At 39.7% G+C, this 20494-nt stretch overlaps 1 protein-coding gene across 2 annotated transcripts; it reads left to right on the top strand.

The window, feature by feature from the left end:
- The first annotated feature begins 9650 nt into the window (after positions 1–9650).
- Positions 9651–14688, top strand: LOC121234438 (protein LEAD-SENSITIVE 1-like). Of its 2 annotated transcripts, none has more exons than XM_041130381.1 (3): positions 9651–9908; positions 10019–10180; positions 13774–14688. In XM_041130381.1, the coding sequence occupies exons 2-3, from the start codon at positions 10087–10089 to the stop codon at positions 14463–14465; spliced, it is 786 nt and encodes a 261-aa protein (XP_040986315.1). In that variant the 5' UTR covers positions 9651–9908; positions 10019–10086; the 3' UTR covers positions 14466–14688. The 2 variants fall into 2 exon arrangements, with proteins under 2 accessions (XP_040986315.1, XP_040986307.1); XM_041130373.1 differs by having other exon boundaries at positions 9652–9929.
- Positions 14689–20494: the final 5806 nt, after the last annotated feature.

Below are 20494 nucleotides of genomic sequence, written 5' to 3'. Positions count from 1 at the left end.
CTTTGGCGTTTTCCACATTCCTCGCCGACATGTTTATTTGGAGCGAGCATTATTCCTCCCCACATTGCCTGCCAAGTGGCAAGCAATTGTATCCATGGTGCTTGCCTGATGGTGAGCTCTTTGCTTGTAGTATTGCTTACCTACTGCCGGAGGTCTATCCCTCTTTATGTTCTTGGCCAAGATGGCAAGCACTATCCCTCCCTATGTTACATGCCGAGTGGTGAGCATTTCTACCCTGTAATGCTTGCCTAGTGGTGGGCACTTTGCCTACAATATTGCTTGCCTATCACTCGAGCTCTATCCCTCTTTATATTCTTCGCTGAGATGGCTAACACGATCTTTCCCTATATTGCTTGTTGAGCGGCAACCAGTTGCATCTATAATGCTCGCCTAGTGACAATAACTTTTTTACGAATGATTTTCAGCTAATAGAGGAAATATGGCATTAATGACTGAAATGGATGTTTCTTGCCTAGCAAGAATGACTGAAAAAGGGTTACAAGATGTTCTTGACATAAGAGTGTTATAATGCATACCAAAATTATCTCTTTTTGGATAGAGGCGGTACTAATCCTACCCATCCCAAGGATAAACTCCATCCAAATTCACATCTTCATGAGACAGGTCCATCATAGGAAAGTTTGGAAACTCGTTTCCTAGTGGAGGGGCGGGGATCACTATGGTGGGTGCTACTGGGGTCTGGCATATCTTGATTATTGGGAGGTTAGAGGAAAACCAAGGGTTTCCACATATGTATTGCCATTGGTCATTAATTATTCTTAAACGGGTGTCTGTCTAGGAACAGACTCGCAAACTTTCGTCAAGCATTTGGATATGATTATCTATAATGATAGTGATTGACACACTTGAAAAATTCTTAGTCGTGGTTCTGCTATAAAGTCTCATCTATTAAAAAAATAAAGGGGAATGGGTGATTTCAACAACTCAATAAGTGGAATAACTTGAGTTGAGAGGAATACCCTAAGTTCTTCGAGGATGAGAGCGAGTATGACTTCTATGACACGTCAAATGTAGAGTATGTTCAACTAGATGATGAAAATTTGAAAGACAAGTTAGAGGAAGAGACGAGGTATGATTCGGAAGAAGATTAAGAAAAGGCAAAAGAGGAACCAGAGGAAGGTGACAAATTAAAAGATAACCAGAAAGAAGATAATGATGAGTTGGAAGAGAACTTAGAGAAGGTTTTGAAAAAGGTCCAGAGGAGGAAGACCCGGAAGATGACCCAAAAGAGAGGATGAAGAAGAGTGGCCAATAGAACATGAAAGCCAGAATAAAATGATGAGCTAGATGATGAGTCAAAGGAAAAGGATGATGAGCCAAAGGTAATGTAGAAGAGGTAGGAGATGATAGCAAGAGGGCATTTGGAATAATTGGGACCTATATAGCGTGATCTTGATTATTGGTTAGATAATTGGTAACCTTAAAGAGTAGATGTAGTCCATGACGAGATTCCCGAAGAACAGACTGAGCATGAGATAGATTAAAATATACAAAGTCTTATGGATGTCGAGTTATTGAGTTTGGTTAGTTTTGTTGGTTGATGTTTATCTTATTTTTCATTTGTTATGGCACTATTTGTTGGAATATTTTAATATGGACTACTGGAATGGGAATCTGAAGTTTTTGGAAATAAGGATTTTTTATTTGAAATAGTGCCATGTGCATGTGTAGTTATCTATAAAAGATATGAAGAAGAACAAGGGTTTGGAGGCTACATGGGGTTATATTTAGAATGTCTCATGTACAAGACATTTGACAAAGTTCTTAGAGTGTGCATAGAAAATGTGTTCGTTTTCAAGGTGAACAACGTTAGGATGACTAGGGTCAAGTAATATTTGATAACCATTAACAATTTTAGAGGGAAATCCTAAAATGGGTGATGAAGAGAAGATCAAATTTGTCTTTTTTGGAGAGTGGCTATGATTATAGAGGGAATGGGAGGGGGGGCGGGGGGGGGGGGGGGCGGGGGAATGTCATAACCCAACAGATTTTCAAAGTAAAAGCCCAACCCTAGCCAAAAAAAAAGGAAAAGAAAGAGAAAGTTTAGAGCAAAACATGTGTTTTGGTCTCATCTTCTTCCCTGTGTTTCCAACCCTTCTCCTTCCCATCATTAATCTTTCCTTTCATAACTCCCTTTATTACTCCACAATTTCCTTACCATATCATGCAAGTCAGAAACCATGATCAATTTTGTGTCTCTCTTGGTACCATAGCATAATAGGTCTTTATATACCCTCCACCAATAAAACTCATACATTGCTCCACTCCCAATCTCAGTTTTACTCTGTCACTTTTGCTAGCGTCACCCTATTACTTAGGCTAGCCACGGCTCCAAGTGCATCACAACACTGCCATCGTTGAGTCACGTGTATTCTCTCTCCCATTTTCCTTTTCATCAAATAGTGAGGATTGGTTTAATAAATTTTGCTAGTTAAAGTGTACTATAATGGTTAATTTAACTATATATTGCCATGGTTTTCCATATGAAGAAGAGTACTCATATACTAAAGGAAGAAAAGAAATTATTATGGTTGTTGTTGGCGATAAAATCAAGCCCAAGGAAGAGGCTAATAATTAAGCCTAGAGATAATAAAAGTTGACTCATACATAAAAGGAAAGGACTTCAGAAGGCAAGTGATACTCAGTCACTTCAAGGAAGGAAGGAGACCTCTGTAAAGAGAGAGAATCTCCTCAGATTTGGACAAACTCCATTACACAATATGACTCTTCAAAGCTCATTCTCTCAAAAAACAAGCCATCTTCTTCAACCTCCAGATCCTCTAAAACTTTCTCCATTGTATTGAGAGATATGCGAAGCCATGAGAGACTATATAATCACCAACATAGTAAATTTCTCTCTTAAACAACCCGTGGACGTAGGGTTTTAGAGCGAGCTATGTAAATCTATGTACCTCTCTTTTTATTATTTATTTATTGCTTATTCTTACGGATATATGTACGGGCACTGTATCAACGTTGAAATCATGTTTGTGGGCTTTTTGACCACACCAGCGTGGCCCGAACCACATCCGTGGGACTGGAATGACTCTTTCTTCCTTTCCAGCCTTTGATTGATTTTACGCATTAACAATTGCAATATATACTTTTCTACTTGTGGAATCTCTTCTTTTAGAAACAAAATTCCAAGATGGTTGTAAAGGATAAAAAATATTTTATTAGGGTTTGGATAATTTATCATTGATTGGGGAAACAAGCTAGATATTCGGGAAGTTAATATTTACATATTGAATTTGTTGTTAGAGAAATGATATTGTAGTGCTAGGCTGTCCAAGCCCTGTGCACTCCCATTGAAAAAAGTAGAAAAATCTAAAACTTATATGAAAAATTTATTTTTTTAATGGTAGGTCCCACCTTTTTTCAAAAGGAGTGCGTAAGGCTTCCATACCTTAGGACTGTATCTATTGCGGACCTATTTTGTAGCTCTGCCAACAACTTCCAGTAACCTACAATCAAAAGGTAGATGGGGCTGGGTTTACCTAGGGACACCTTCGATACTTAAGTCAATATATTACTTGAAGAATATTTCAAATTTTGGGGTATTAAGAAGTTACTTCAGGCCTGCTCTTTGACATTTATTTATACAAGCTGGTGAGGGTTGAGAGAGGCTTACCTCATTGCTCAACCTTCTTTGATCTTCACTGAAATCCAACTTGTCAGAGCTCTAAATCAGCCGCTACATTGGGAGGGGGGGGGGGGGGGGGGGGGGGGGGGGGGGGGGGGGGGGGGGGGGGGGGGGGGGGGGGGGGGGGGGGGAGGGGGGGGGGGGGGGAGGGGGGAATTAATGCCCTAGGCGAGTATCGTGGGTGGATATCGCACCTGACATAACCTTGCCTATTCTATCAATAATTAGTAATTAATGATAGTTGAAATTGAATTCTATACTGGTGCGCTACGACTTTTGGCCCATTGGTCATTGATTACAGGCCTTGGACCTTTGATGCACAGGTGTCTCTTGTTCGAGGGTTTGTCCCACTCTTTATAAAGGTCCATTCGATTCTCTAGTTACCCCGCAAATCCCTACCACACGAGTGTGGTGGGAATTTCTAATTTATCTTTTAATTATCCCCTTTAGTTTTGAGTATCTGCTCCATCAATATGCCTCCCCACATTTGGGATGGCATGTGCCAGTTCACTCTTCACATCTTTTCATGCAGCACAAGTCACAGGATTTGCTCGTTTCGTACCTGTGTCAGTCACACTTGTCGTGATTTCGTTGGAGTCATTTAACCGTCACTTCTCTTATTTAGACTCCCATTTTCATAGTTTTTTACTTTTTGCCATTGCATTCTTTTCTTGAAACCCTAGTCGATTCTTTCTGTTGTACTCTCCTCTAAACCCTAAGTTCTCTCATTTCTCTTCACCTAGTCGACTCTTGCTCTTTCTGCCCCAAGGCTTTCTTCAAAAGGTCGAGGGGGCCGGTTCTTACCACCCAAAAGACTTCAAGGGTAGTTGTTGGTTTGCCATGACTTCTGAAGTAGATCTGGACTTTGTGAGGGACTCGTATTTTTTTTTTTTTTGAAGAAAGAGTTGGGGTCACATGTCCAAGAGTGACCCCTCCTTATTTTATTCATATACCCTCACTTATGATGGAAGAATACCGTGGTTATAACAAGCACTTGGGGGATTACAAGATAGGAATAAACAAACACCCAAAACCCTAGTGTCAAAAACAACCTTATACTCTATAACCAAAACCAAAACCAATAATAACACCAAAACATATAAAACCAACATCAAACAAAAATTAAGCAAATCTAACACGTGGAAACCCCATTTTATCCATCTTCAACATTCCTTTTAGTAAGTGGGGAAGTAAAGAGAAATCCTCCCATATCATACTATTACTGTCAGAACCCATCCGAGCCAAAAAATCTGCAGGAGCATTGCCTTGTCTATACACATGAGAGATAAAATAGTTCAAAATACCAAGAATCTCAAGAATTTCTTCCCAAAAATCTTCAAAATACTAGAGACCACAACAAGATTTCATCACCCACTGGAAAAAAAATCATAGAATCAAGCTCAATATCAACATTAACTAGATTCAAGCTTTTCACATTCCGTAAACCAAAAAGGAGCCCCATCCCTTCGGCATAGTTACTAGATCTGAGGCCAATATGTTCCGCAAAACAACTAATCAACTTTCCACTATGATCTCTGATGACCCCTCTAGCACCCGAACGACCCGGATTGCCTAATGAATTGCCATCCACATTAAGCTTCACACGATCTTGAATAGGTTTAAGCCACTTGATAATGTGCATAGGTTTAGTTTTCGGAAGTTTAATAGGAATCTTTAGGCTTTGTAGAATAACCTCATCATCATGAGAAAGTGGGGATGTACCTGCTCTCAATTTTTCACCCACTCGACCAATCCAATATAAAATCTCCCGCCAAACTGTACTAATAGAGCTATAGAGACCTTTCATACAGCATTTACATCTTCTAAGCCAGAGTCGCCAAGTGATAATCATAGGAATAAAACCCAAAAGTTGGCCAAATTGAGAATGCTTAGAAGCCTTACCAAACCACATGGAAATAGTGTTATGCCAATTTTTCCTAGGACCATAACTCGAACCAACAAGCACAACAACTTTTTTCCATATCTCTCGAGCAAAATCCCCGCCTGCTAGCACATGGTTTTGATCTTCATAGCCACCATTTACACAACAATCATACTTGGAGACAATGGAAATGCCCACCTTTCTCAAGTGATCATCAACACTTAACAAAGAATTAAAATCCTTCCAAATAATAATAGAAATATTCTGAGGTAAAATAAAGTTCCAAACCCAGCGCAACCACTGTACCTTGGGAGATCGAACTCTCAGAATGTCTCAAGCATTGTGAGTAGAAAAATTACCATTAGAATTACCTGTCTACACTAAAATGTCTTCCCCTGCTTTAGCCTTCCAAAGCATACGTAGAATAGCAACCGAATTTCTCTCCCTAATTAATCTTTGAATCAAAGAGACATCCCACCCATACTCCACTCTACAGTCTTTCACTCTAAGCTTCGGGCAATCAGAGATAGAAACAATATCACAAAGCGGGCCCTCCTCAAACCAATTGTCCCTCCAAAAGGAAATATTGCCATCTTTAAGTTTCCATTTGGAGTTATTAAGGACCTCCGGCATGTAAGACATAATACTCTTCCAAAATCTACTACCTTTCGCCTGGTTGACAAGAGAAATATGATTATCTCTTATGTATTTGGCCCGAAAGAAATTCGCCCACAAGGAGTTCTCCTTAATGATTTTCTAAGCAAACTTCATATGAAGAGATTTTTGAACCTATTTGAGGTCCTTTATACCTAACACTCCCTCATGACAAGGCTTGCTAATATTCTGCCAAGAACACCAATGCTTCTTTGGCTTGCCCTCCCTAGCACCCCAAAAGAAATTCGACATATAGTTTTGAATCATGGTTAGCACAGACAAAGGAGCATGAATAATATAGAGAGTATGAACGGGAATACTTGCAAGAATATGCTTAATAAGTAAAAGCCGATCCCCATTAGAAAAAAACTTATTTTGCCAACCTCCTACACGGCGTCGAATCCTGCTCACCAGATCATCAAGATGAATAGCCTTAAGTCTTCCAGATATAATAGGAATACCAAGGTACTTGAACAGTAAAGTACCCTTAACAAAACCAATAATACTCAGAGTAGATCTTCTCCTATGCAGAGATATCCTCTTGGAAAAAATAATAGAAGATTTAGTTTTACTCACTATTTGGCCCGATCAACTTTCATAGAGCTCTAAAATCTCAAAGATCGGCTTTATAGAAGCTTTATTCCCATTAGCAAATCACAATGTCATCAGCATAAAGGAGATGAGAGACAATAGGCGTACCTCGTAGATGATAGAAAGGCAAAATCTTGCCATCCAGAAAGGCTTTCTTAATCATGCAGGAAAGAATCTCCTCCACCATAATAAAGAGATAAGGCGAGATCGGATCGCCTTGTCGTAACCCTCGCCTAGCTGGAAAAAAATCTTTAGAAACTCCATTCATCACTACAGAGAACCACAGGGAAAGAACACGATTTATGAGACCACAGGCCATATCTGAGAAACCCAAGTTGGAGGCAACTGACCTTGATTGCAGCGTAGGTTACTTGAAGGATTTGCTGGAAGAGTGGCCCTTCTCATGAGCCTGTTCTTGATGGGGTTACGTCTCCCCTTTTGTCATCCAAATCGGGACATTATGGATTAATTAGGTTTAGCCTCGGCCCAACTTCATCCCAATGCCTGGAGGATGTTATTGTTGTGTTGCGTAGGGTGGCGTTGAGTCCTGGAACCGCTGTATCTGGTGACTAAGAGTCGATTGATTAGGTTCTATCTCCCCTTGATCGCATGATTCTAGTCCTTGATCAACTAGAGGAGGAGGAGGAAGATATTGACATGGAACTGCACTCTACATTTCTGGAGCCTGTACCCAAGGGGTTTGTGGATGGATCACCTCTCTGAGGTGCCATTTGAGATTATGAAGCGCATATCTCTAGCCTTGGGGAACTTGACCGAGGTGCATGAGGCTGGCGAGGAGGTGCCTTCTCGAGGCGGTCGTGATGCTTCAACATCGTCCATTGCTTCCACCACATCTAGCGGGAGACTCCCAATCTTCCATTTGATCCTCGAGGGTTGTCTTGAGATGACCTTTCAAGTGTGGAGCTTAGTGTTGGTGGAGATTTTTGTTTGCTAATCCTATCCCACCTTTTAATGTTTCACCTTTTGGTGGGGAAGTTTCGTCGCCTGCCAATTCGGAAGGGGCATTGGACCGGGTTCTTCTTCCAGGCAAGGGGAAGAAGAAGAACCCAGTCCAATGTCCCTTTATCCTAATACAATCTATTTTTTGTTCCCCAGGGGGTTGATGACCTCACCAGCTAGATCGTTGACTGCCGACTTTTTTAGAAGACAAGGTTCGTGTCCTTTGTGCTTACGCCGAAGAGACAAGCCAAGTTATCTCTTAGGTGAAAGGGACAATGTTGCGAACACTTGATCTTATTGGGAGTCTCATTCCCATATGTTAGAGGAAGATGTTGCTGATCTCTGGGACGAGTTGGTCAGTTTGCACCAGGATCTCCATAAGTTTAAGGAAGAGGTGTCTAGGTACCACTTCAAACTTTTGGAAGAGGGGTGCAATAATGGGCGAGATATGCTTCAACGCCTAGAGCATAAGCTGTAGGAAACCAAAGAAGTGTGTTGCTGACTATGCTAACAAGCTGGCCGATTCGTTGAATGCTCGTCTAGAACTCAACGCAACTCTTAACTACCCTCGTGTTGAGATGGCTTAGTTGGAGGCTCGATACGAGGTGGCCAATAAGGACCTCAAGAAGCATAACGAGAAGTTCTTTTTGCTCAATCGCATCATTGATATTCACTAGAAGAGGTTTGGTGACTTTGAAGAAAAAGCTGTCGCGTTGGATGTTGAGTCAGAGGTTTCTAGGGAGGAGGTTGCCCGTCTTTCTCCTCTGCTCATGGTAGCTAGGGATGTCTGTGACCAAGTATGGGGATTGGGCTACAACTATGGTATGAATAGGTTGAGGAGCTACCAGCTGAAGAACCCCCATACAAATCTACTGTTGCTGAACTTGGACTCTATTAGCCCTAGCCTTGCTGTCTTCCACTTTATTGACTCATTGGGTTGAGATGTGATGTCCGACGCCTTTCCTTCTTCACCTCATAACCCCTAATGATAATTTTTTTTCTTGTATTCTATTTACTTTTTGAACTGCTATATAACTATTTTTCTTAGCATATCACATCGTTTTGTCTTTGGATTGGATTTTTGCTGTGTCCGTTTTGACTTTGATGCTCTTTCACACCTTTATATTGATAGTTGAATGTCTGGACACTTGCTGTTATGACCAAAGTTTGTAACTTCTTCGTGTTCATGGTAGAGGGACTGTCATCGCTCATTAATTGATGTGCGAATGCAATGACAGTCGTCGGCCTGAGGGCGATGGGCGTGGCAAAATTCTATAATTGCTCATTAATTGCCCATTAATTGCCGTGTCAAGGGCACTCGGCTTGACTAGTTACAATGAATATTTCTCAATCTAATTTGGACAATTTTATAATTCTTAATATCCTAAATGTAACACTCGTGCAATACCATTAACATGACAAGTATTAATATACGTGTCACATCGGTTATAAAAACAATTAATTTGAACATTTACCACGTCAGCACTATTACGCAAAATTCATACATAAATGTTAAGAGCAACATTTTTCCAAATCAACCTTTGTTGTTTCGACTCTCATATAATCTTTTAATGATATAGTGCCGGTCCAACACATTACGAAGACATGGTCTTATTTATTTTCACAATAAATTTTATATCATCTCATCTTATTTAATTATAACAAATTTTTTAATTTTCATAAAAAATAAAATAAATAATTTAAAATTTTCAAATTTTAAAATAATAATAATTTTTTTAAAATATATTCTAATAATATTTTATTTAATTTTTAAATTTTTTCTCCACTCATGTCATCTCAATATGGACTCTCAAGTATTTACTACATATATATATATATATATATATTTAAAAAAGGTGAGAGATAAGGTATAGCTTGGAAACATAGCAAAGAATCCGAGGGAAAGAAAATTCCATTCCCCTCTTAAAATGGCGTCGGTGGCATCAAACATAAGCTAGATAGAAACGTGACTACAAAATACATTGGTAAAATTTGTTAAGCCCGTTGAGTTTGCTAATGAGCGTGATTATTGACGAGGACGCCAAGCCCTTGGTAGAGTCCTAGTCAACGTAGGAGGGAGAGAAAAAAAAGTGTAAAAACATGGTCGATCGTCGTCATCATCAATCATCATCGGCATCTTCATACAGCATTGGGAAAGTTTGTTCATCCGTCTTTTTGGTCAGCCAATCATTTGTTACCGCACCCACATGTTTATTGTTTTTTAATTTTCTTTTGGGATTAATGTTAGTCTCAATTTGTTCCTTCAGAGGTAAGCAGTAAGAACAAGCCGTGGATTTAGAGCTTTAGAGCATTGCAGAGAGAGAGAGAGAGAGAGATGGGTCTGCTCACTCACAGAGTGGAGAGAAGTCAGATCAAGCCCGGCGACCACATCTACACTTACAGAGCTATCTTCACCTACTCCCACCATGGTCTCTCTCTCTCTCTCTCTCTCTGCATTCTCGATTGTTTAAGTTTTCCAAAATTTTCCAATGTGGGTTCCTTATCCAATTCATGACACCGGGTTTTTCTTTTCTTTCCTCTTTCTGGGGAGGCTGGTGTTTTTGTTTTCTCTTCTTTGTGAATTTACTTTCGGGGATTTCATTTTTGTTTCTCTTTTGTCCCCAGAAATATGAATGTGGGTTTCTTCTTCATTTTTTTTTAATGTACGTTTCCTCTGTCGATATACTTTTTGGGGTCCAACCTTTTCTTTTTCCTCATAATAATTGTCGTTTGAATGGTGTACAGGGTCATCTTTTACTAGAGATGAAAGTTTAATTCGCAAAAAATGTTTGACGTGTCCCTTAATTTCCGCCGCTTGTCATGATTTCCAAAATTAACGATTGCTTTGTGTTTTTGGGATATCGGAATGTGGATTTACTTTACTTGCAAGTATATGCTTGGGAGTTGCTTGATTTCTCGAGTATTTTGTCCATTGACTTCTAGGATGAGAATTCTTCTATTAGACCAATTTTTCCGATTCTTGTGCTGTTGCAATTTATTACCATTTAACCGGATGGTTCTCAAAGTCGTCACTTTGAAGAATTTATCCTTTGACTTCTGCATTGATGTGTCATACCATATTCTGTGTAGGAGTACCAGGGTTATCCATAATTACATCGTCTAGTATTTACTGGTAATGCTGTTTTTGGTGTCTATGAGAATGCAGGATAAGTAAACCAATTAATTTTACCGTTTTTGGATTTTATTTCTTTAATCAACTGAATCTTGTACATTTTGCTCGTTGGAACTTGGTTTTGTTTATTATTTGATGGGAAACACGGTAAATTATATGAGATTATCTCTTATTTGTGAGATCTTGCTAACCAATCTGGCTGACCAGTTTAATTTATGCAAATTTGAGATATTTCAAGATGGCACTTCTCAAATTCTCGTGCTGATCATATGATGAATTAAGATTTTCCTTGGTGTAATTGAGAGCTCGCTCTAGGGCTTCATTGCTGGTGGTTTGGGATAGTTAGCAGCAACAATATTTTACATTCGCTGAACCGATAGTCACATGGAGGGTAATAGTAGTTGTAAGTGATATAACACATAGAAAAATCACTAGCGTTCTGTAACCTCTCTGATGCATATCATATGCAAAGGGGATTGCTTAAGAGTAATATTGATGCCCCTTTATCTCCCTTCCAGTGGGTTAGTCAGGGAATTCTTTATGAAGTTTTCTTGTCAAATACCGGTAACCTCCCTTATTAGAAAACCATGTTTCATCCACCATCACTGTGAGAAATCTTACCACTACAAGTGCTGAATACAGGCTGATGAATGTGAAGCTCTTTCATTTCAACCAATTAATGCATGAAAAAGTTTTAAGCTCACTGGCTGTCCCTAAAGTTATTTTGTCTTCATGATAACGACTTCATGTCATAGGGTAGCTTCTTAGTCTACCTATTTTGGAGGGTTTACCTTGTACTCCACTCTGACCTATTGCAGTTTCAGTGACAGTGAATAGATGTCAAGGGCTATGAGACTTATATCATGAAGTTGTCCAAAGAAAATTTCTTTTACTGGATAGGTGAGAGAAATTGTAAAATGATGAGAAAGTGGACTTTCAATGAAAAATTCTACTCATCAATCTAATATCTCTTAACAATGATATATAATTCCAACGCCACAAACGGAGTTTGGAAGATTTAGGCTCACTCTTAAGGCTCCTAACAGATAACTTCAATGGAGGGACTTATCATAGGAATTGTAGGTGAAATATTTTAATTTCTCTGTTCTATTCAATCTCTTCAACAATATATTGTAAAATCTATATCCATATAATATATGATTTTTCAAGGCGTGAAGTTTTGTTCCTATGAAGTCATGCCTACTATCTCATTATATTTTTTATAAATGATTTTTAAATGATATAAGCCATTGAGTTAGACTTATTAAATGAAGATTAAATAAACACTTGAGAGAATGCTTATATGTAAGCTCTTTTCGAAATTTTTTGAAATATTTGGAAAAAAATAACATTTAAATATGCATGGGTTTTTATGGGGTTTTGTGAGTGGTGGGACCTACTAGAAATATGTTGGAGTTGAACATATTTTTAATATGTTTTTATTGGGTTTCGAATTAAGTTTTGTGAGCTGATTTGAGTTTTATGGGTTTCTTTCTTCTTCTTTTTTTTTTTTTTTTTTTTTTTTTTTTTTTTTTTTTTTTTTTTTAAAGTATCATGGAAGTTGAAGTAAGATGATGAAAATAAATTTTGAGAGTATTTTTGTTTGATGAAAACAAAATCACCAATTTATTTCTTTGAATTCATTGTTATAAGTGAATGTATGTTTTCTTCAAATGCTAACAAATTGAAAACAACATTCTACCTTGAAAGTGTCCTAGAGCATGGTTATGTTTTCTCTCTCCATTTTCTTCTCACATATGATCCCTTAATTATTGTGATCATAATGAAATTTGGATTTAAAGAGTGGGCTTCCAAGGTAGAATGATGTAAGATATTGCAGTGAAAGAAATGTTGTCCTATCATTTCCCTCTTATAATATTTACAGAACTCGAAGATAATAGGTTGTTTACCTAAATGTGGAGGTAATCATCTTTGTCTTCGTCATTTGTATTCTCAAGGATTCTTCTACTGCTGATGCTTTCTGTTTCAATCTTGTTACATATGTTCTCCACATAATTTGCACTGTAATTCTAGTTCAGTTTCTCAACAAAATATATAGTTCAGATCAGATAAGTTGTCCCTTTTTGGATTGTACTTCATTATTCGGTGCAGGTTACATCTATAATCTTACTTTTATGCATTGTGACGGACCTAGTGATATGCATTTGTAATTGGATCATTGGACTAAATGCTGATGGAAATTTTGATCAGCTTTCCATTGTTTTATAATCAGTGTGACTTGCCTGCTGCATCCTAGTAGATGTAAAAATATAAAATGAGAGTTGACGTATATCATCCTTCATATTTTTTTTTTTTTTTATGTTAGGCCTAGTCTGGATAGACAGTTCAGATGAGATAATATATTTTAAATAGTAGTGAGATTTTTTGAGTTAAGATGAGATGAGATAGTATGTAGAAAAATGTATGTTTAGATAGTGAGGCGAAAGGAGATAGTTTTATAGAGTACCCAAATTGTGCACTGTTCACGCCACTTTTCACTGTTCATATACTGTTCACACACTGTTCAGGTCAACTCACGCACTGTTCATGTCGGTTTGATTTGTTTTATACTTTTATTTAGGTTCATTTAAGTTGATGCTTTCAAAACTTAAAAGATGAAATATTGTGTTGGGATAGCCAAAACTACTATATGTTACAACTTCAGATGAGATGTTTTCATCTGTATTGGCTAACCAAACCGGGCCTTAGTCTCAGCGTCCATTTCTGTGAAGTATCAGAAATTTAATGAAGTGGGTTTTATTCTTCTAGCAAATACAACTGTACCTTGACAATCTTTCAAACAGCTGACAATAAATGGCTTTGTACTTTGACTCATTTTGTGGTTGGATTAAGCTTAATCATAAGCCATATTGAATGCATACCGTGCAGGTATTTTTGTTGGGGGAAGCAAGGTGGTTCACTTTAGACCTGAGAGGAATTTGAATCCAGGGGTTGGGACATCTAATGATTCTGACTTGTATGATTCGAGATTGAGCCTCCCCTCATCTTGTTCTACCTTTCCCGACTGTGGATTCGGGCAACCAAACAGTGGTGTAGTCCTCTCTTGTCTGGATTGTTTCCTTGGAAAAGGATCTCTCTATTGTTTTGATTATGGGGTAGCCCCATCTGTATTCCTTGCTAAGTTGCGGGGCGGCACATGCACCACTGCAGCATCTGACCCACCGGAAACAGTTATCCATCGAGCTATGTATCTCCTTCAAAATGGATTTGGAAATTATGATGTGTTTCAAAACAACTGCGAGGACTTTGCACTCTATTGCAAAACTGGTCTTCTGATAATGGACAAACGGGGGGTTGGAGGAAGCGGTCAAGCTTCTTCTGTCATTGGTGCCCCATTGGCCGCCATTCTTTCTTCTCCTCTGAAGTTGCTAATGCCAAGTCCCGTTGGTGTGGCTACAGTGACGGCTGGAATGTACTGTATGAGTAGATATGCGACTGATATTGGGGTTCGAACTGATGTGATCAAAGTCGCAGTGGAGGACTTGGCTGTAAACCTGGGTTGGGCACATCCTGAAGATGTAGCTGATGACAATGGGGCTAACAGGCTGATTGCCGGATAGTAGAAAATTTCAACCTTGTTCATGTGACACTTTAGCATATAGATGATTTATGGTTGCTTTAGCATATAGATGATTTATGGTTGGCGTTGATTGGCGTTTGTTGACACTGATAAGTAAAACTTCTGATGTGGGTGTTATCTTTCACACTGCACCACCCCAGTTCCCCACCCTCCCATGCTCTTTCCCTCAAACATTTCCGTAATAATACAGTGCTTTCTGGTCTTGTGCTATGCATGAAATGATATATTATGCTCTGTTTGCCAAATAAATGAAGGTAATAGCGATGGGTGCAAAGTAGTGTAATTTGAATTTTGCACTTATAATGTGTGGAGGGGCAAGAATTTTTCTTTAGTTTCATCATTTCCTTTTCTATTCTCCTTTTCTTCTGCTTTTACATGTATGTGAAATGGCAAAATTGTCAGATCGTATTAGTTCAATGGTCTATGAAAATAATTCAACATCAAAGAGCCAGGGATGTATATGTGTGTATAATTTGTGAATAGCAAGTCTATTGTTTTGCCAACTACGCTGAATCAAGGGCCATGGCTACAATATCCACTATCACCTATTGGCCGTAACATTGTATACCTCTTAAGGACTAGGAAAAGGTTGCAACGTGTGTGATCAGGGACGGTGAATGCCAATCAACTCAAGCCAATATTTTCATGTAGTTGGTTTCATGAACAGTATAAACACTTTTTAAGCTGACGTTGGTTTGATAATTTTTTAAAAAAGTGGCAGGACTCGTACGTTATAAAAGTATGTTTGTATATTAAAAAAAAAAAACTTGAAACGCGGCTAGCCACCCAGAACGCTCTAGCCGCCATGGGGCCCACCAAGGAGGCTCAGATCGGGGCAGCCATTAATGGTGGCTAGGGTGGCTCCACCAGTTGGTTGTGTGTGCAATGTGCTTTTTTTAAAGATTTTTTTAAATCTTTTTATATAAATTTCTTTTGAACATGAATTTTGAGTTTTGAGTATTTGAAAAAGAATTAATCTTCTCATCATTCAAATTAACTATCAACATCCTATATCTTATAAAAAATAAAATAAAAATCTGTCAAGTATAGAGTGAATAATAATTGATGTATAGCAAAACCCTTTAAAAAAATATGGAGTCTTAAGATGATTGAAAATAAAACTCATCACATTTTATTATATTTTCTTCATAAATATCATTCAAATACAAATACTTTCAAATTAATTATTACAATTTTTTTAAATTTTTTTTAAAAAAATAATAATTTAATTTTTTTAATCTCAAAACAAAAATAACATTAAAAAAATTATATTCTAACAACAATTTAATTTTATAATATTTCTAATTCAACTTATTCTCTCTTATTTGTCAAAAATTAATAAATACTTAACTCAAACTGTTTCATTACTATTCACAACACCATTTTTAAAGGAGATAAACAATCTCAGACTCAAATAAACTAGGTCTCGTCCATCAAAAGACTCTCACTAAAAAATAACAGAATAAGAGAGAAAGGGACAAATAAATGAGAGAAAAGTAAGTCAAGCACGCTAATACTGTTTATCAAGATTCCAACCCAAAAATTCGAGTATATTTAATCCGGAACTCGGATTGAAACCCAACCCAAATTAGCTCGGATTAGACCCGGACATAAACCCAGGTGAAATCGGTTTTAAAAATCCGAAACCCGGTTTCCGCGTTCTGCAAGCGTTGTTTTTTTTTTTTTTCTTCTACAAATGCTGAACGTCTTTCTCTGCTTTGTCTTCTAAAGCTTTGTCAGGTCAGGTGATGTGATTTGCTACTTGACTTTCTTGTAACGGTCGGTTTATTCCATACTATAGTAGTTAGTAACGTCTATTTTTTTTTTTTTTTTTTTTTTGTAATTGCCAGCTCTTTTCATTTCAGGCGATTAGATTTGCCACTTAACTTTCTTGTACGGTCAATTTATTCAAGGGTATCGCAAACCTCTATTCATTGGCAAACATGATTTATTCAAAGTCGGTTAATTGTATGCTGTGCAATGGAAAAAACAGTTTTTACCTTATCACCCAAGTTCTTTCAGCTGCTCGTATATCTCGCAAACATCTCGTGTTTCTACTTTTTCTATGCCTCTTTAATCTCCACGTTCTTCTGGTCTTTAAAAAACATCAAAACATTAAATAAAAAACATAAAAAACATTAAAAAAAAAAGAGTACCTCGGTTCTAGATTGGGTATACCTAGACTTTTCTATGCGGGTATTGGCCTAGATTTGTTTCGGGTCGGAACTTGTAACCGGAACCCGGTTATCCGGGTTTCGGACTAGGTCGGAAAAAAACTCAGCTCGGATGATCAGACTTAGGCACGTCAATGATGAGTGGAATAAAGCTGTCATCCCTACTACTCCTAAGGCTAGGAATAAAAAGGGATCAGATAGGACGAAAAATGAAACTTCTTCGACTCCTTCAACTTAGTGATGAGAGATGCAGCAAGAATATATCTTCCAGCAAATAGATCTCAACTTCCATTATACAATGAGAAATGAGAGACTGTAAAATGCTTATGTTATAGTGGATTTTTTCTTTCTAAATACCCGTGGGCGTAGATATTATGCCGAACTACGTAAATTTGTGTCTATTTCTTCTTTATTTTTCCTACATTTATTTTCTATTCATTGCCATGAATGTACGCATCGACGCAGTACAACCATATCGGACCACTGGCAGGGGCTCCAGGCCACATAGATTGAGGCCCGGAATGATGTCGTGAGCTTTGAATGATTCCTTCTCCTATTCCGACATGTTATGTATTTTTTGGCATTAACATTTGGCGCAGCCTGTGGGATCGATTGATTCTCTACACTGGAAGATGGAGAATGATATTTTCCAACTTTTGAAACTTTCTCCAAAGGAGCAGATAAAGTTTTCCCAGATAAGTGTTCTCAACTTCTCGCCTATTATTTTATTAACAACATTATTACCAAAAATTGCCTTTCTTCGCCCATGCTGTTAAATGCTTTGTACATTTAAGTGCACAGTACATAAAGCATATGTACCCACGAAGAGAGTTTCTCGGCCATATAATCAAGTGTATTGTGCATTTAAGTGCACAATGCATAAAGCACATGCACCCAAGAAGAGAGTTTCTCGATCATAGAATCAAGTGTACTGTGCATTTAAGTACACAGTGCATAAAATCACATGCACCTGGGAAGAGAGTTTCTCAGCCATTTAATCAAGTGTATTATGCATTTGAGTATGCAGTAATGTGGCATGCACAGTGAGCTTATGTGATCTATGTGTGTGGGTAAGCACCCACTGTGCATGGCATGCACAAGGGTATTACGAATGCACGTTACCGTTCACCCAGTAGGTCCACAGCGGCCAACCGTGGACAAGATGGTTTCTGTTTTGAACGTTTTGGCCCCTGCCGGTAGGGGTCGTGCACAGGGAGGCTCATGACAGCCTATTGTGAGCCCGACGAACCTACCTCGTGTGGACTGCTGGCCCTCTCTAATGAGCCCAGGTGGTCCCTGACAACAGAGGCAACTCTGTCACCCCAATCATGCCATTGACACTACCCTGCCCAGCACGACCATGGTCCCGACGAGGCCTCGACCAACCCCCATGGAGGTGGCATCCGCCATTCAACACGTGCACTGTACTGCATATGGTCGAAGTTACTTGGACACGGCCATCACGTGGACCACCGGCATCGTCTGTCCCCTTCGGGGTATCCGCGTACACGGAGACCGCAAGATGGGCAACGTACAACGTTGTGCACTCGATGGGAGCCCATCTCCTAGTGGCTTTTGTGGATTAGCGGTTGTCCACCAGTTACCACTAGGACCACCGACGATCTTTGTCGCCGACAGGGTACTCCACGGCTGAGCTTGCTTCTTGGCCGCCCTTACAAGCAACCAGCTCGCCATGCCCCCATGACAAGCGGCACTTTGCATGGCCATGCACGTAGGCAAAACTTGCCCGACCATCTCAATAATCGCCTAGGGTGGGTTGCTTGGCCATAGAATTCCGAGACTAGCCATGAGTTGAATGGCCACGGTCCTGCCATGCACCTTTTTGCCTGGACACATGTATCATGACTCGAGCTTGGAACTCCTAGGCTAGCTCCTCCCTCAACTGGGGCTTGCATTGCACAGCCACCATGGTGGGCAACTCCCTGCTCGATCATAAGATGACCAGCACTTGAGTCGCTCGGCCAGTGTCTTGCCTAGCACTACACCCCTCAGTCAAGACCCAAACTCCTTGACAAAAGTAATCTCCTTGCCAACCTTGCCTGGCCAGAAGTTGGCTTGCCCTAGTGCTGCTCCGCCAGTGCATTGCTAGGCCGAGTCTCGTCGATCACAATAGAAGCTCGACCACACGGGGTACACAGCTCTAGGACTATGCTTAGCCAAAGTGAATTTGCTCGGCGCATTGCATGAGACATGCAGCGGTCAGTACTTCATACTTGCCCACAATAATAGTTCCTTAGCCACATACATCTTCCACTCAGAGTTACTCGACCACATGCACCACAACCTTACTTGCTTAGATTCGTGCATCAAGGCCACACAAAATTCCTTAAACATGACTTCCTCGGCCTCAGTGGTTCTTTGGCCACACAACTGCATAACAATGAAGCTCAGACATGATGTCTCTCAACCACTATCAACACGACCCGCCGCATGAAGTTACATGGCCAAAGAGAGATGCTGCGATGATCACACATTGCATTTTCCATGCAACATCCAACCCACGTGATCAAAGTTGCACAATATGTGTTGATCAATTTACTTGGTGCTCCATGGATTTCCAACAAAGATTCACACTCTCCAGACAGTGAACTTTGCTTGGAGATGTGGTAAAAAAATTGAGAAAAACACAAAAAGTAACCAGCAACAGACAACTTCAGTCAAGCGAAGAGAGACTACAATGGCAGCTAAACTTCTCCAAGTTTGTCTCCTTCAAAATTTATGTGAATTTTATTTTTACTAACAAAATTGCTTCCTGTGGTGTGAAACATTGGCTACATGGCCCCACTTGGGCATCGCTTGGGCGTCTTAATATGCCTCCATCAGAATAAATTGCTTGGCATCGCGGGCACCCAAATTTTCATCATCGTTGATACATGGCTGCCCACAAGAGTCGGCGACACGCCTCCAACCTTCACCATGCTCTAGCAAAGCGATTCAGGTTTGCAAATCTCACATTTGTGATTTGAGTTATTTACGCTAACCTAGTTGGCTTTTTTAGCATGGACAAACGTATTCTTCAACAAAGCTGAGTCCCTTGACTCGCCATAAAGTTGGGCTAGGCACAAGTCTAATGACTTGCCTAGATGGCCAGTCGGACACAAGTTCCTTGATTTGTTGACCTCCGTGCCACTAAGCAGAGTCCCTTAACTTGCCATGAAACTAGGCCGGGCACAAGTCTCTTGACTCTCCCAGACGGCGAGTTGGACACAAGTCCCTTGATTTGTTGACCTTCTTGCCATCAAGCTGAGTCCCTTGACTTGTCCAGATGGCTAGTCAGACACAAGTCTCTCGACTTGCCCACCTTCATGCCATCAAGCCGAGTCCTTTGATTCGCCACGAAGTTAGGCAGGGCACAAGTCCCTTGACTTGCCCCGACGGTTAGTCGGACACAAGTTCCTCGACTTGCTGACCTTCGTGCCATCAAACCGAGTTCCTTGAATCGCCATGAAACTAGGCTGAGCACAAGTATCTTGACTTGCCTAAATGGCGAGTCGGACACAAGTCCCTTAAATTATCTAGACAGCCAGTTAGACACAAGTCTCTTGATTTTTCGCCTTTCATGCCATCAAGCTAAGTCCATTGACTCACCAAGAAGCTGGGTCAGGGACAAGTCCATTGACTTTCTAATCCTAGCGCCAACAAAGACAAGTCATTGGACTCGCTCCTGGACAACAATACCAGCACAACATGTTCTGTAGTAAATGTCGAGTGTTACACCTGTGCCACAATCGCAGCCGGCAGGTTACAATCGGGAATGAGCCTCCGAGCTTCACAACCGCCTTGCACGGGATACCTTCGAGAACAAGTTAATGGA

Source organism: Juglans microcarpa x Juglans regia, chromosome 1D (assembly GCF_004785595.1).
Source record: "Juglans microcarpa x Juglans regia isolate MS1-56 chromosome 1D, Jm3101_v1.0, whole genome shotgun sequence".
Classification (NCBI taxonomy): Eukaryota; Viridiplantae; Streptophyta; class Magnoliopsida; order Fagales; family Juglandaceae; genus Juglans; species Juglans microcarpa x Juglans regia.
Note: the sequence above shows the minus strand (reverse complement) of the source record. Positions and strands in the feature narration are given on the sequence as shown.